Raw genomic sequence first — 17,517 nt, 5'->3', positions numbered from 1 at the left:
ACCCTGTGAAACAAGGGAATTACCAGCCTGGCTCCATGGGGCAGCTGCTGCAGAACCTGCATTTGCCTGCTGAGATGCATTTCTGGCCTTCTTGAGCCTTTAACTGAGCACCACAGGCTGTGTAATGACAAACCTCTCTCTGCTGGTCATCTCCTAATGATCGCCCTGCTCCTTTGTCCCCCCTGCCTCTCCTTTTGCTCCTTGTTCCCCGTTTGCTGCTCTCAGCGCTGTGTTACATCTTCAGCTTTTCTTCCCCACCCCTCCTCCAGCCTCAGTGATAGATTCTATCTGCACCCAGATGAAAGTTCGTTAACAAGAGTACAAAATTGCTGGAAGGCTTTGCAAAAGTTCCGTCTGAGATTAAATATAATTAGGGATTTTTCCTGGATGCCTTGTGTGTGACAGTAGGAGGGGCAGACAGGCTCTCTGACTATGCCATGTTGCTTTTCCCTGCAGCACAATCCAGCCATTGGCTGTTCTCTGTTTTTTAACTGGAAAATTGTGATTGCTGGGCTTGGTGTGGATTTGGGGTTTTGTTTCGCTGCTCATCCTTGCCACATCTGCTCCCTCCAGTGATTCTGCCCAAAGAGGAGGAGTGGCAGCGTGGCTGGAGGTGTCACCCCCATCACACGGAGTCAAAATTATTCCAGGAATCGCAGGCTGAGGAAGAAAGGGTGAAAAATACATTCTAGTATTGATTCTGCCACCCACTCCTTTCTAAACAATGGTTTGCAATCACATTCTGCCATTCAAAGAATCCATTTCCCCCTCTCCAGCAGCTGTGGGAGAGTGGGAGTCAGCAGGCAGATCTGTCCAGGGAGAGGTGCACTGGGTTCCTGGGCTGCTCCTTCTCACCCTGAGTCAGCACATCTGCCCCTGGAGCTCTCCTGCCTGCAGGAGGAAAAGGGAAACTGATTAGGTAGCAAGTGCTGAATGGAATGTGATTAATTTGCTTATATCCCCCTCCTCTCTCCCATTCCCAGGGAGTGCAGATTTCATTCTGTGTGATGAAAGGTGCCCACATTAAACCAAACATTTAACCTTGGAGTTCATGTCAGTCTTTTCACATTTTCTCATTCAGGTCTCGCCATGATTTCTCATACTTGCAGTATTTCAACTTGTACTTTGAACTCTTCTGTTTATATTAAAGGTCTCGCCAATTAATTTGGGTTATTTCTGGCCACTGCTCCTTTATTCCCCTGGACACAGAAGAATTGCAGCTGATTTTTCAATAATTTTTCCAGCGCATCCTAAAGAATCTGGAAACAACAGGGGAAATAAGGAAATCAGAATTATATTTTCTATATTTCAAGCCGTTTGCCAGCTCAGAGCTGACAATAACACACTCACTACAGGCGAGGAAATCTGCTTTGGAGCAATTTTGGTTTCTCTGCACCACCTTGTATCTAGCCCCACCAGCTGCTTCTAAAACTTGTACTTCAGCTGCCATAATCTTATCATTAGAGGTGGATTTAGGGTTTAAGAGGCGATGAACAAACCCTTTTTCCTTGCAGCCAGGGGCTGGGAGATGACTCTGCATTTCAGGTGCAAGCTCAGCTTTGCTCCAGCTCAGAGCTAATCCCGACTGAAGGAGGGTTGGTGCCACGACCCGCAGCAGCTCCTGGGGGAGATGCAGCTCCTGGCTTTTCTCTTCAGCTGCTGCCTCCTGACTCCTCAAATCCCTTCTCTCTCGCTGGTTTTGTTTCCTACCCTTGCAGTGGAACAGGAGGAAAAAGCTGAGTTTGACCACATCCATGAGAATGTCAAGCATTTAGACTTTATTGGTTTAGAAGCTTACTAAATTTAAACAGAAGCATTAACATGGCCTTAGGCTCTCTTGACAGTTATAAACTCTTCCTTGGGGGGATTTCTGTAATGCTTTCTAATCAGCTTAAGGAGTTAATTAAACAGCTGTCACTTAGCTGCTTAATTCTGAGACTTGATGCTAAATAAGATTTGAAATTAGTTATGCATGACTGAAGCATGGATCCTCTGATATGGGCAGGATGGCTGCCCATAGGTCGAACAGGAGGCAAATCTAGGTCTGTTTTAGCTAAAGAGTGAAAAGATTCAAGGTGGGACCCTGGATTAATGCTCTACATGCTGATTATTAGAAAATACATTAAAAAGAAGGAAATGGAGAATTTAAGGAATGTCAAATGGGAGGGATTTTCAGGCAGCTATTCAGTCTCATTTGTGCATGCTCTGGACTTGAGGAGATTTCAGGGGCCAGTTTATTCTCTCCCTGATTGCACTCTGTCCACAACCCAGGAGCCAGAGTGCCTACTGCAACCCGAGAGGAGCATTCTTGATTTTTGAAATTAGATTTTTAGCCTGCAGATATATTCCACTGCTCTAATGAAGAATGTCTCTGGAGATCTGCTGTGCTTCTAGAACATGGTTAGGGTGTCCTGGGGAGTTTTTAATCTCCTTTTCCCTGTGGATTGTAGCAGGACAAGCCCTTCTCCTCCTGAAGGGTGTGAGTGTGGTGGGTGGCAGGATGCACTTCAGTGCAAGAGAAAAGCAGCAGTACATTTTACTGGTGATTTAATGCAGTGAGGCAAATCCAGGGCTAAATGTGCTTGGACAGGATGCAGTGCAAGGGGCTGGTGAGCATTTCCAGCCAGGCTCAGACCAAAGTGCCAGGAGAGCCTCCCTGGAGTCCTGAGGGGCAGAAAGGACCCCCTTGTGTCCCAGGCTGGGAGTGGAGCTCAGGTGCAGCTGGGTCAAAGCTGAACAGGAGTCAGTCCTGCATTGATTTCTTTCAAAAGTTATACATGTACATATACACACACAAACTGTGTATACACAGACAACAGAAACAGAAATTTGGGAAGATTTATAAAGATATTGTAAAGTCCTTTTTTTCACCCTAGGAAAGATAAGGCAAAAGATGTCTGAAGGGAAATTAAATTTCAGGGAAGCTACCTATTAAAATTGAAAAAACCTAATAGGTATTCACTTCTGCATTTCAACTGAAATTGATGCTTACTGTGTACGACTTCTGAATATGTTTCTGCTGGAGGGCTTAATACGCTCAGTTATTTAATATGAATCTCTTCAGTAAGCAAAGAACACTCGCTCGGGCATCTTCTTGAAAGTATTACTGTTTATTTACCGTGGTAGCAATTTCAGAATAAAGATTACCTGGTCTTCCATTTCTATTACATGCAGAGACATGTTTTTCTCTGATTATTTCATTTTATTATTGGAGGGGCTCAGTGTAAGTGAATTATAGAGCTGTGCTGTGTTAATAGGTAGAGAAAGTTCAGCACCTTTTTAATAGCTGCTGAGGGAATCAACTTTTACCAGTGAGACTCTCTAGCTGTAGCTTTGCAAAAGCATAACTATTCCCATCCTGAGGTGCCCTGACATCTTATCTCCTGTAATCTGTGTTAGTTATAGATAAAGAACATCGTATTTCTTCAGGAGATTCCTTTTCCACTCAAGCAGCAAAAAGCAACAGTTATAAATTAGTAACTATTTAGATTTATAGCTTTTACATGCTGAGACTCTGAACGATAAATCTCAGCGTGGCTAAGTAAGTATGGTGTTTGTTTCCTGAGAATGAAGCAGTTTTCACATGCCTTCAGCAGGGGATGTCCAGTCCTTGCTGGCTGGTAAACAGGAGCCTGCAGGAGCGTTTCCCTGTGCCCTGCAGGGTGAGCTGGGTCAGTGATGGTGTTGCTCTGTGCCCTGCAGGGTGAGCTGGGGTCAGTGTTGGTGTTGCTCTGTGCCCTGGGGTCAGTGTTGGTGTTTCCCTGTGCCCTGCAGTGTGAGCTGGGTCAGTGTTGGTGTTGCTCTGTGCCCTGCAGGGTGAGCTGGGGTCAGTGTTGGTGTTTCCCTGTGCCCTGCAGTGTGAGCTGGGGTCAGTGTTGTTGTTCTCTGCCTGGGAGGGTGCAAAGCAGTGCCTGGAGGAACCATCCTCGAGTCCTTGGTGGGAAGGGGCAGAAACCTCTGCAGGCAGAGCACACAGCTCAGTGACTGCAGGGCAGGACAGCCCAGTGCCAGCTGAGTGTCACCCAGAGCCAGCCCAGAGCCCCCCAGTGCCTGCCCAGTGCCACCCAGTTCCAGCTGGGCTGGCACAGCACTGCCAGGCGCAGCCTCCCTCAAAGGGGTCTGGGCAGGATGTGCAGCAGCTCCTGGCTCAGAGGTGCTGCAGGGCAGGGCAGGGAGGGCAGGGCAGGGAGGGCAGGGCAGTGGGCACTGATGCCAGCCAGGGGCAGGGACTCAGAGGTGCTGCAGGGCAGGGCAGTGGGCACTGATGCCAGCCAGGGGCAGGGCAGGGCAGTGGGCACTGATGCCAGCCAGGGGCAGGGACTCAGAGGTGCTGCAGGGCAGGGCAGTGGGCACTGATGCCAGCCAGGGGCAGGGACGGCGTCCCCAGGATGCACTCTGTCTTCAGAGCATCCAAAGGCAGCCCTGCAAAACGCAGAGACTCAGAAGAAATTCATGGAGCTTCTGAGGCTCATTCTCAGTTAGTGGCTCTTACCAGGGGAAATTCCATTTGCCTTTGGTAAGCAGACCTCATTAATCACGCTGCTTCAAAGGCTCGGTTATTACAGCTCCCCTTGCTTTATGAAATAATTGCGAGGGTCACACTAATGGATGCGGGGGAGGCAGGGAGCTGAGGCTGCCTGGGGAAGCAGCTCTTGGCAGCTCAGCACGAGGTGTGAGCAGCTTGGTAGGTGCTGTGGCCTCCAGCAGTCGCAGAGAAATGAGATTGGTGCCCGAGTGCTGCAGCGCCGCTGCCAGCAGGGCCTGGCGCTGGTGCTGTGATGGCAGCGGGTGCTAACAGTGCTGTGCTGCCAGCTGCCCCTGTCTGCAGCTCTGCAGAGCCCACGGGAGCAGCAAAAGGTGCTGGGGAGCCTGGGTGCAGAGCCCAGACCTGGGAAAAGCCACAGAACCTGGAAAGTTCATTGCAGACCTGAGAACTCAGTGCCTGAGCTGCACTGAGAGCCAGTGTGTGCTCAAGACAGACCTGAGTGCACAGGCAGATATTCTCACCCCTGGATGAATTGCAATTTAAAAATATCTGAAGGGCTTTTGTGCTGAGGGAGGGAGAGGATTTTCTTCTCAAGTTCTCTTTTTGTGAAATCCTCTTTCTCCCTTCCCTAAAGATCACGGTGAGGATGGGGCAACCTCAGCAAAGCAGCTATCAAGTGACCAGGAGGGGTTTTTTCTTTCTTTAAATATTGCTTTGAGTCTGAATAAAGTGTGTCTGTTTCTTTAAGTAAGAGGAAAAGGTCTTTTTGATGTGAATACTTTAGAGGAGAAAAATCTCAGCTTCTCCCCTTTAGCCCAAGAGGCAGTAGGAGCAGCCATCATCTTCTGGTAGCTTGGTTCCAATCCCCACTCTTGTCTTCCAGGAGTAAAATCAGGTCAGTCTCAGAGCTCGGAGTGGGAGCTATTTAGATAATGAGAATTTAGCACCTGGGGGGCTCTGGGAGCCTTTATTGCACAAGAGCCAGCTGAAATCAAGAGTGTCTTGTTCTACAGGATGGTCCCAGCTTCACAGGCACAGCTCTGAAGGCTCAGAGACCTTTTCAGAAAAGAGCAGGACCTTGCAATTAGGGGTGGGAGGACTCGGGCAGCAATTTGTGCTCAGAGTGTCCTGGCAGAGATCAGCCAGTCTGTGGTGCCAGACAGAGGTGACACCCAGGTGACAAAGAGCTCTGGTTAGTCTGATGCTCTTCAGGTGTGCAGAGCTCAGCACTTTTGCATAAGTGGTAAATCAAACGGGAGGAATGTGTTTTGCAAGAGGCACTGGTCACCACAGAGCTGGTCTTGTTGGGTGAGCCAGACCCTCCCAGCATCCCTCCTCTGTCTGAGAGAGGCTGGGTTGGCACAAACCTCTTTAAAACGTAAAGAAAGAGGTGTGGGGAGGTGCTTGCCCACCAGGAGTCAGGATAAATCCTAGAAAACGGAAGAGGGTCTGATCCCACACAGTCCTGTGGTGCACAGTCACTGACCCTGGACCTGGGTTGCATCCCCAGCATTGCATCCCCAGGAGCAGCTCAAACCCTGCCCCTGAGCCGTGCCCACGAGCCAGCCTGCATGTCCCTCAGAAGGTCAGTGTTTGTAGGAGACCTTTCAGAAAAGGGGTAAAGCAGCAAGACTTGAGACATTTTTAGGTGATGATCAAGATGAGCTCAGGCTGGAGGTGTCCCTGCTGCCACATCCAGGTGGGTTTGTCCTTGTGGTGCAGGGTCACTCTGAGTGCTGGCTGCTCTGGCCCCCAGGGGACATTGATGAGACAGAAGTTAGGGCACAGAGAGCAGTTAGGGCACAGGACAGCAGTTAGGGCACAGAGAGCAGTTAGGGCACAGGACAGCAGTTAGGGGACAGGACAGCAGTTAGGGGACAGACAGCAGTTAGGGGACAGACAGCAGTTAGGGGACAGACAGCAGTTAGGGCACAGGACAGCAGTTAGGGCGCAGGACAGCAGTTAGGGCGCAGGACAGACACCTCAGCAGCCCTGAGTCACAGCTGGGAGTGTGGTCAGGACTGCAGGAGGAAATGTGCCTGTCCTGCCTGCTGCCCTGGGAGCAGTCCTTGCCACAGCCATGAAGAATTGCAGCTGGACGCAGGTGGTGCTAATGAATCAATAGCAGAATATACATATATACATATATACATATATACATATATATATATACCAAGTGGCCTTTTGTTTTCTTTTCTCTTAGGAAGCAGAGATCCTGAACACAGCTATTCTCACTGGGAAGACAGTGGCTGTCCCTGTCAAGGTGGTTTCTGTGGAAGATGATGGGACTGTGACAGATCTTGTGGACTCTGTGGAATGCAGATCATCAGATGAAGACGTCATTAAGGTAGGATCAGGCTGCTCCTTCCAGAGAGGCAGAGGCCCTGCAGAGCAGCGCTGTTCTCTAATGGAACAAGTCCTTTCATTTTCTGACTGCTCTGCTGCTGGAACACCAAGATTTATTATTGCTGTTATTGCTGTGTAGCTCGCTCCAGTGAAGCAACAAACCAAACACAAAATCCCAATTTCCATCCTGCTCGTCAGACACGTGGGGCTGTCTGACCCTCCCCACTGGGGAAGCATTTCCAGAGCTGCCTCTCTGTGCAGTCCAGGGGCTGTGGCTGCAGGAGTGCTGGCAGTGCTGCTGCCCTTCGGGGTGGCCCAGGTGTGCTTTGTGGCCAGGGCCAGGGCAGAGCTCACAGGAGTGCCCATAGGTTCCTGCTGGGCTGAAATGGGGGGGTCACACTGGAGCCTCAGGGTCATCTGTGCTTCTTGGAGGCCTTCAGCAAGTGCCAGGATTACCACTAAAATCCTGTCAGGACTCAGTCCTGCCTTCCTCTGTCTGCTTGGAGAATGGTGAAGAGGAAGGAGCTGCTGGCAGTGATGGTGGTGCATAAGGTACAGAGGGTTCCAGAGGTGACACAAAGGTGCCTTGTCTGCAGCAGCTTTGATCTTTTCACAAACTCTCTGTGGCTGTCGCTCTAGAAGAGGAAACAAGAGATGCAGCTATAAATGAAAGTGAAAATTGTATTTTTTGGGGTTTTTTTTAATAACCAGCAGGTCCCAAAACGATCACAAACCCTCCAGGCCACCCTCCCAGTGGAGGGACTGGAATTCCCAGGGGAATTCCCTCCCAGCTGCTGGGAATGGCTGTAATCCCATGAGCTCTGGGAGCTGGCCCTGCCCAGAGCTGCCTGGCTGCCGAGGGTTCTGCTCTGCCTCCTTTGGCTCCTCTGGCTCTGGGCTCCAGCAGCTCCACAGCCTCCCGAGCCCCAGCAGCCAACACCTCCCTCCTGGTGGTGTTTTCTGCCTCTGTGGGCACAGGTGAGTGAGTAGTCACTGTCCTTTGGGAGGTTTGAGACGTGCCCACAAGTTCTGTGGCTCCCTGTCACAGAGCCAGGGACAGCTTAGGCAGAGTAAGTGAAGAATAGAGCTGGCCAGAGGTGTACATGGTTCTTCCTGAGCTTTTCTGACAAAAAAAAAAATGCAATTTCTATGCTCATTGGACTTGTTTTAAATAATTTTGTCATGGTGATTTCTTATGCATGAGATGAACCCCAGCAATTTCGAAGTTTAGTCTTTGTAATGCTTCCCTTGTAGAATCCTCTCAGTGTTCCTGTGTACCTGGTTAGCCACCACGTTGGTGTTTGCTGATTAAACGTGTCTTTCTGGCTGTATTATTAGGAACCTGTGAGGTTTGGGTTTTTTTCTGTTCTGTGAAGCCTTTTTGGATCTGGTAAATCTGCCAAATATAGCAAATTGTTGGACTTAATTTAGATTTGGAAACAGAAGGAAATTATTTGTCCTTATGTTGTGGGAGTTAATGGACCAAGTCCTTACTAACTCACTCATCTTCTATTTCATTTTTTTGGTGAATTGGAAAAAAAGAGATTTTAAAGCAAATCCATCCTTTGGAAGACTTGTAAAAAAGCAGCTTTAGTGTGTTTTAGTCATTGCCTGCAGGGAGCTGAGTGTCCCAGTCAGTGCTGGTGTTGTGGTGCACTCACACCCGCCCCGTTCACCGGCTGTTAGCGACAGCCCTGGGGCACAGCAGGCTGTCCCCGTCGGGGATCAGGACGTCCTGCACCCCCTCCTCAGAGCACAGAGGTTGCTGCACAGCTCCCATGAGTTGCCAGTTTAAAGTGAGCTCTTAATTGAAAATGTGTCTGGAGTTTGCAGTTTACCTGCCGTGGTTCAGAGCGAGCCTGGTTCACAGGCATGTAATGAAGATAAAGATATATAATTACTGGCCAGCCTTCCGCAGGCAGCAGTAATTAGAGTTTCTGTTCTCTGGGCAGCAGAGTGGGGAATAGAAAATGGAAGAACAACCTGCTTAAGATGCCCATTGAAATATAAAGATTAAGATTACGTTTCTTTGGGTCTTTACTGTTGCTGTTTTTCAGTGCAGCTGTCAAGTAGCATCTAACAGATTGATTATGTCTTCGTGGCTTAGCTTTTATTCCTGGTTTTTTGGTGCTGATTAATGATGAGGTTAAGCTCATTTTCCTTGCAGAATGAGGGTACCTCATTCTTCTTTTCGTTTCAGGGTCCACATTTATTACTCACTTCTTTCATCTGAAACTTCAAAGAACTTTAAAGAGCTGGTCCAAACTCTGCACTGATTCTTTTTGTGCCAAACTGCACCTACCTGAACGTGGTTGAATATGTCAGAGCGGAATTTAGTCCATTGAAACAATATATTTGTAGACAAATGATTATCAGAAATTACTTTGTCCAGCCTGACAGAATAACCAAAAAATGGAGATGTGCTATAGACTGTGTTTCACTAATGAGGACTGAGACTCAGAAAAGTTAAGGTGTAAATTTCAAAGTGCTGTCCATTACTGACCATTTGTGGATAGTAAAACTCCTACTGAACTAATGGGGAAAAAGAAAGATTTTGAGCAGACTGTTTGTTGCTGAGTTTTTAGTAAAGAATAAACTCTCGAGATGATTTTAATCAAGAATAAGGAGAGAAGAAAAATCAGCTTCTTTTAATCTTTCATTTTGAAAAGACATTTCTCTTTCCAAGTGGCCATTTTTTTCAAGGCTCAACAAAGCCTGGAAGTTTCCAAAGCAACACTTTCCAGTGCTCTGGGTTTTCAGTTTGACGAGTTAATTGAAAATCTGCATTTTGTTACCCTGAAACGAAAACTGCTTTTTGTTCACTTTGTTTGATCAGACACCTGAAAGTTGCCAGAAGCCACCCAGTGCTGGGGCCGGCCCTGGGAACAGGATTCAGCTGCTCTGCCCCTTTTTTGTGCTGTACTGTGCATTTCCCAGAGGGCTCCTTTGGAAATCAGTGTTACCCGAACCTGTGTGCTTCTCCTCAGAGCCCCTGCAGTGTGCCAGGGCTGCCAGGGAGGCTGGGGCTGTGCCTGGCTGGCTGGGAGCTGCTGGGCTCAGGGAGTGGAAGGGGGTTGGTGCTGCTGCTGGCATCCTTGGCACAGCCTGGGCACTACCCCAGAGCCCTGCAGGGCGTCCAGAGTGGCCCCTTCTGGGAATTCCCTTTCACAGAATCCCAGAACCCAAGAATCACACAGAGTCACTGGGTTGGAAGAGACCTTCAGGATCATCGAGTCCAACCCAGCCCCAGCACCTCACCTAAACCCTGGCACCCCCCCCAGTGCCACATCCAGGCTCTGGTAAACACACCCAGGGATGGGGACTGCACCACCTCCCAGGGCAGAACATTCCAGAACTTCATCAAGTTTCTGTAAAACACCTTTTCCTAACCCCAAGCTGTATTTCTCTCCCTTGGCCAGCTTCCTCAGAGCTGTGCAGCCCGTTGTGGCTGTGGGGGCTTGCCTGGCACTGTGCTGGTCCTCTGGTGTCCCTGGTGTCCCTGGTGTCCCTGTGTGCTGTGCTGGTCCCCATGCTCCCAGGATGGCACTGTGCTCACCCCCTGCAGGCTCTGGTGTCCCTGGTGTCCCTGTGGGCTGTGCAGGGATGCTGACCCTCCCTGCTCCCAGAATGGCACTGTGCTGGCCCTCAGCAGGCTCTGGTGTCCCTGTGTGCTGTGCTGGTCCCCCTGCTCCCAGGATGGCACTGTGCTCACCCTCTGCAGGCTCTGGTGTCCCTGGTGTCCCTGTGTGCTGTGCTGGTCCCCCTGCTCCCAGGATGCTGCTGCAGCCACAGCTCCATCATGGGCACTCACTTCTGGTCCAGGGAAGGGTTGGCAGCTGCTCTGCTCTGACACTTTGGAGTGTATTAGAGGGGAGAGCAGCACACTTGGCAATTTGTAAAATATTACTGCAGGCTAATAAATCTTTCACTAACACTTAGTGTGGCTTTATCAGTGGCAAAATAGCATCTTTTGAATCATGTGACAGACTTTACAGGAGCTGAAGTGTCAGAGCATGTGAAGTAGCCTGAAGCAGACAGTGTTTTAAAGCATGAAACTTTTAACAGCTGTTCCTTTTCTCCCTTACACTGGTGCACTTCAGGGAGAAGTTGAATTCTTCTAAAGTCACTGGTGTGACAGAGTAAAAGATCAAAGGGAGCAGAGAATGGAGTGGGGGATGCTCTCTGCTCCTGGCTCAGCCTGTGCTCCTGGATATCCAGAGCTCTGGCAGCACTTTTCCTGGGTCACTGACATCCCGCTGTGTCCAGCTGGACAGGGCAAGGGGTGAGCTCCCGTGGGGGCAGGGACACACAGAACCTTCCAGCAGGGCTGGAGGAGTGACCCCAGGGATCCCTCAGCTCTGAGCAGCTGAGGGTGAGTTCAGGGATCCCTCAGGTCTGAGCAGCTGAGGGTGAGTTCAAGTGCTCATCGTGGCCCATGGGCTGAAAACTGAGCAGCTCCCAGGGGGACCCCGGGCTTGCTGCAGGGATCAGACAGGGAATCATCTTGCCCAGGAGCAGGGCAGAGTGGAGAGCCAGCAGGAGCAAGCCCTCGTTTGAGAAGCAGTGATCTGTCACACTGGCTAACCAGGATGTGCAATATTTTCTATACATAATATATAACACAGCTGATGAATCTGTGCCTTGAGAGATCTTCAGTGAAGATCCAGGTTGTGCCATGATTTTCCATAATAAAAAGGGAATTCTCCCACCAGCTGAACTGCCTTATTCCAGCCCCAAAAAATTTTGATTCATCTTGGAAGCAATCTTGATTTAAGTCAGCAAATGTATGTTTTTATTTTCTGCAATGTCTAAACATTTCATTTTGATAGAAAATGATGAAATCAAGTCCTGTCATTTCAACTCAGTTTCAGTATTCCTGACATCAGAATCCATCTGACCTTTTCACCTTAGGATGGAGCAACTTTAAAAATGAAAATGCTTTTTGTGCTCTGCTCTAGGAATACAGGACACACTCAGAAAAATGCACTATCAAAACTAAGAGTTGTAATGATAACTGTAGAGTTCGGTTCATGTGCTGCTGATGTTGGTTATAAAGGGAGAAGGCACAATTTTAATCCATCTCTGGCATGAAAAACAGACGTGGCAAAGATGAATTCTGAATGTGGAACCAGTACAACAGACTTGCACCTCCCAGGAATTGTCTGGAACTCACCTAAAGCTGCTGAAGTTACTGGATTTGTCTCTTTCATATTCTGCCAATTCATCATTCTGATGTGGATCTTGGGAAGTAACGAGGTTTCTGTGGTGTTCTTTGCCTTTTTGTAATCATCCATGCTGAAAACCCCAGTGGGACTGCCACTCTCACTGTTGCCTGCACCTCCTTTATGTTTTTGAAAGGCTAGAAGCTTATAAGATAAAAAACTTCTCTGTAATGGAAAAAAAAATCCAAATAATTTTTGAGTTGAGGCTTCTTCAGAACTCTACAGAAGATACCCAGGAATCTGGGGTTTTGTGCTTCATGGGAAAAAATATGTGTTCTTGTAGAGGCAGGGATGGTAATCTCTTCCTGTGGGTATTTCTCTTCCTCTATAGGGAGACATGTGTCTATATCCATAAAAAGAATGAGGCAAGATGGGAAGGATATGTGAACAGTAATGCCAGGGGGGCTCCCAGTGAGCACATGTCACCATTGGCTGGAGCAGGAGGGGCTGATGAATGTCCCCAGTGAGCTGAGGCACGGCTGGCTGCAGTTCTGTGACTGTTCAAACTCACACGGAGCTGCCATGCCTGCCTCTGCTGCCCTGAGTGCAGCTCAGTGAAAATAAATCCATTTTTCTTGGAATGAGCTGTCTGCCTGCTCCCTCCCTGGCTGAGCTCATCTGGGCTGCTCCCAGTGCCACGCTGGGGAAGGAAGGAGAGGCTCTGGAGCAGGAATCAGCAGCACTGGCAGGTGTGTAATGCCACCCAGGCTTGGCACAGGCGTTCCCTGGCTGTCCTGAGCACCAGCCCATCCTGGCAGGGCTGATCCCATCCCCTCGGGGAGCAGGGTGAGGGTTTTCCAGGGGCCTCAGCTGTGTCTGAGTGCCAGATCTGGGCAGGGCGAGATCCCCCTGGCAGTGTCCAAGCCCCCTGGATCACAGAGGGCATGCAGGGGGCTCAGCTCTTTCCAGCCCCAGCCCGTGGCACACTGAGCCCTGGCTGTGGGGATGCTCCATCACCTCGGTGGGAAGGGTTTTTGGTGTGTCTGTAAGCAAAGCTGCTGAGGGAGGAAGGGGCAGACAGTGCAGAGGGCAGTGGGTGCCCTGTGCCCTCCCTGGGCTGAGGCAGCACAGGATGGCACCCTGAGAGAACAGACTGGGCTCAGACCATCCATCCCCAGCACTGCCTCCAGACCAGGGGCTGGTGTCAGTGACTGCAGACTGCCATTCTTCCTGCTGAGAAGGTGAGGTATTTATTTATCTATCTCTGAGCCACCCTCCAGCTCCTGGCACAGAGCTGTGCTGCTTTGTTACACCACGCCATGGAAATGACTGCTCTGCCCAGTTCAGGAGTTTCACAGCCAGTAAATGAGTTTGTGCTCTTGCTTATCAGTTGCAGGACTGTCCAGATGTTGTGTTGGGTGTGGAAGGGGTTGGTGTTGCTATAATAGAAATACATGTGACATCTTTACAAATAGAAATGCAGTTGACATCTTTACAAATAGAAATGCATGTGACACCTTTTCAGCTGATTTAAACGTGCTCAAACCCAAGGACTGTGTCAGTGTTTGCTGAGGGTGAGGCTCATCTTCTGGAGTTAGTGGAGAAGTGCTGGTCAGAGCTGGGGTGTCCTGAGCATCAGCTGTGGAATCCTTGCAGGGCTCCCAGAGCTCTCCGAGGCAGTTGGAAGAGCCAGGGGTGACTCTGGAATGCATCTGTGCAGGAGAAGGGGAGGCTGGGTGGGTTAGGAAGGCTGGGCTCACAAGGCCATAATGAACCTGAATTTTGAATGCTGTCCTGCTCTGCCTTTGCTCTAATGAAGGAAGGAATCATGCTCTAATGGTTAAACCTGGGATGGGATTTTAGGCATTGCAGATTCTAATAAGGGCTCAGCCCGCACACAGCGTGTGACACTTGATTTTCATTTCTCCTTAATAAGAGTGCACAACAATTGGATATCCCTGGATGGTTTCTGAGGGTGACAGTGTGGGCTCTGGCTTTCAGCTGTGCCATGGCTGGGCCATTGTGGGCCCAGCTTTGTCTGATCTGTCTCAGCAGACACACAAAAGGTGTCACGGTGCTGAATTACCTTGGCAGACAAAGAGCATTAATGCTAAATCCCCAAAGAGGGCTTTGGGATGTAAAATGTAATGTATGAGCATCCTCATTAGGGTTGGTAATAACATCCAGAACCCTAACTAGGACAGAGCACAGGCTCTCCAGAAATCACTCCTGTTCAATTTCACCTAATCACAGCCCATACCAAATTCTGTCATGACAAAACATTGGTGGCTGAGTAAGGAAGGATTTAGAAATATTTTCAGATTTCTTATGTAACAGACTCTGTGCAGGTCAGTTGACTGGAAGTTTCTTCTCTTTTTTCCACTGTCTGCACCATTTTGCATTTCTTGTAGGATGGTGACTTGTGGTTCTTTTTCTCTTTGCAGTTATATAAAAAATTATGCAGTACTTAAGGATTTCAAGAGAAAAGAAAGAAAAGCAGGGAAACACATCTGAAAGTGCTGGAGATGCCAGAATACAGGAGTTCCCTGGGTGCAGTTTATGAGCAGAGATGATTGTGCACAGTGACAGGCTCTGCCCTCTGGGGCTGGGTTTCTTTGTGGGACACACCAGTGCCCTTGGCTTCCCCCATCAGCTGCCCACAGAAATGCTGGACAACTCTCCTGTTTCCACCTGGGTTTGCAGCATCCTGTTGAACCAGTTATTGGGTGATAAGCCTGATTTCTGAATCAATTTAGGCATTCAAATCCAATTAATTTAATTGCAAATTAGAAACCTAAGCACCTACAAAAAATGGTTTTAATGGCTCTTCAATTTTAACTAAAAGTGTAACTGTGTATTTAGAGCAGGTGGGTATTATACAAAGCTGGTATTTTCTCCCAACTTAAATAATCTTCCTTATAATAACTATTAAAATAACGTGATTATTTGCAAGCAGGTAATTATTTGGCAGCTGTAAAGGGGTTTTGTTTGAGTAAATTTAGGGCATCTTCTTTAGACTTGGGGATTTGAGTGCTCTCAGCAATTTCTTGGAGCGTTTGTGAGCGTGTGAAAAGCTGTTGTAGTGTTTGAGACTTTGTGCAGACCTGGAGCTGATAGCAGAATGAAATCTGTGAATATGACGTTCCATTACATGCTCCATTTCATCCCACTGAGAGGCAGAGAGGGAGAAGTGAAACTTCAGTAATGAAGGGAAGTATCATGTGCCCTGGTGAGGAGGCTTCTGAAGGCACAATGGATGGTACTAAAGTACATTTTATGCATTGTCTGTGAGCATTACATGAATTGCACTTGGCTGTCAGTAAAAGAGGAAGTCGGGCTCACATGCACCCACACATCCAACTTCTGTTCAGGACTGGATCTCATTGCTGCCCCTGCAATCCGGCTGTAACCCGGTGTGGTGAATGGGATTGCTCTGCCCTTGATGGGATCAGGGGAGGAGCAGTTCCTCCGTGAATTGTTTGTGTCTGAGCAGGGCTCTGCTGGCATCACCACAGCTGAAGGCAAACAGCAGCCACAGCCAATTGCACTCGTTCCAGTGCCACAGCCAGGCCTGCCCGTGTTTCCTTGAAAGTTCTTCACACTTTTAGATGATGCTGAGCTGAGTTTCAAGCTCGTAACAAATCTTGAAAGGCAGTGTTTCCCCAGGGCTCAGAATGCGTGGCCAGGATTTCACAGGGGCTGCAGAGGAGCAGCACAGCCCCTCTGGCAGGGCAGCGTCTGCACTCGGCTGATTTCTGGAGACACCTTGACAAGTAGTTCTGCAAACGGTGCCCTTTGTTCCCAGGTTAAACAATGTGTGTGTCTCATCTCATCTGGAGCTCTGTGCTCCCTGAGCAGATTGGGCTGGGCAGCACTCCCTGGTTCTCCTTTCTCTGAGCTGGGTGCAGGTCATCCTGGACTCTGCAGTTCCTCAGCTGCCAGCTATCATCTGATCTCCAGCAAGGCTCAGCACTGACCAAACTCCTTCACAGGCTGCTTGGTTGTTGTGTTGCTGTCGAGTGGATAAAACGAGACAGTAAATATCATAAAGTGTGCTCAACACAGGAAAACTGCAGCAAAGAAATTTCTGGGGAAGAAGAAGGAATGGGGTGGCCCCGGAATCTCATTGTCTGAGGGAGGAACTTCCTTCCCTGAGCAGCACAGGCAGCAGGGAGGGAAGAACCTGGTCCATGCTGGTGGAGGCAGTGTGTCCTGGAGGCAGTGCCAGTGTGGCCAGTGGGTGCTGGCAGATCTGTGGGCACTGCAGGCTGCCCTGAGTTGTGTGGGTTTAACCCCAAACCAGAATGAGGCCACCACTGAGCCAGGCTTTCCTGGAGCTGGGTTTTCCTGAGCCCAGCCTGGCCCTCCAGCCAGGAGCTGCCCCTGCAGTGGGCAGAGCAGGGACCTGGAGCAGCCTCCTGTGGCTCCTCTGCCCTTCCCAGCAGGACAGGAGGGGCTGAGCAGGGCTCTGAGGTGGAACTCTGACACACTCCATGCTCCCTGAAGAGAGGAAACAAGGGAAAACCTTGTGAAAAAAACCCCATTGTGTCCATGGGTGTCATGGCAAAGCAGAGGCCAGCTGCACAGGGGCATTTTCTTGCACAGATATCAAATGAGTGCCAGCCTCCCGTGGAACAGACCCAGCACCAGGATCTCCCACTAAGGAATTCCCTGCTCCACTAAAACTTACCTAGCCTGGGGCTCCTGGGGGCTTTCATCAGGCCTTCCATTTGTTAGAGGCATATTTTACACGTGAAATGTAGCCTGAAATCCAGAAAAGAGCAGTTCCTAATTAAACTCCTGCCTAAATCCATGATAGCTTCTGAAGCCATTGAGACAGGGAGATGAAAAGAACCTTAATGATCCCAATATGTAAATAGAGATGTAAAAGTTTGTTTGGAGGAATGAAGGTTGGAGGCCAGATAGGAAACCAAACATAAAGCCTCTTGGTAGAAATTGAATCACTGCATTAGTTATCATGGATTTTCATAAAAATAAAGTAATAGTGCACATTCAAGTTTCAGTTCGTAAATACGAAGTGACAGCCTCTGAGTAAGGCACTGAAATGATATTATAGACCTAAAAAAGAATAATAGAGGAAATTGAGAAAGCATAAGAGACAGTTGTAATAGAATTGGGCATTGGTATAAATACACATCATGAAAGGGAGATTGATTTACTGAATGATATGAAACTCAGGAACTCGAGGTGTTAAAAAGATCATCTGCTCGTGTGATAAAGAATGCCTAAGGCTGCACAACTTTTAGCTGAAACAGCCAAATTTGCTTAAGGTAGGTGAACTTCAAAATTGTGTGAGGAATAATGTATTGCCAGGGAGCTTGCTTCTGCAGGACACAGTTGCTGTATTAAGAAAATTACCTTTTCTCATCAGTTTAGTCAGAAGCGTTAGGAGGAGTTCTGGACTAGGAGCTGCTGTTTCCAAGGAGCCTCCCCAGGGACGGGCCAGGCCAGGCAGCAGTGGGGATCTGCAGGAAGCCCTCGGGTGAAATGGGTGTCCAGGCT

General features: G+C 48.9%; 1 protein-coding gene across 1 annotated transcript in view; it reads left to right on the top strand.

Annotated features, from left to right (window-relative positions):
- TMEM132D (transmembrane protein 132D) overlaps nt 1–17,517 on the top strand; it is a gene marked incomplete at both ends in the record, with an annotated part of 185,095 nt that overhangs the window by 147,217 nt on the left and 20,361 nt on the right. Inside the window, one exon of the mRNA XM_084217210.1 lies at nt 6,690–6,833. Coding sequence (XP_084073336.1) covers nt 6,690–6,833 — 144 coding nt within the window. The remainder of the gene's footprint in view (nt 1–6,689; nt 6,834–17,517) is intronic.

The sequence above is a fragment of the Fringilla coelebs genome (genome assembly GCF_963513975.1).
Source record: "Fringilla coelebs genome assembly, chromosome: 17".
In the NCBI taxonomy this organism is placed as follows: Eukaryota; Metazoa; Chordata; class Aves; order Passeriformes; family Fringillidae; genus Fringilla; species Fringilla coelebs.
Note: the sequence above shows the minus strand (reverse complement) of the source record. Positions and strands in the feature narration are given on the sequence as shown.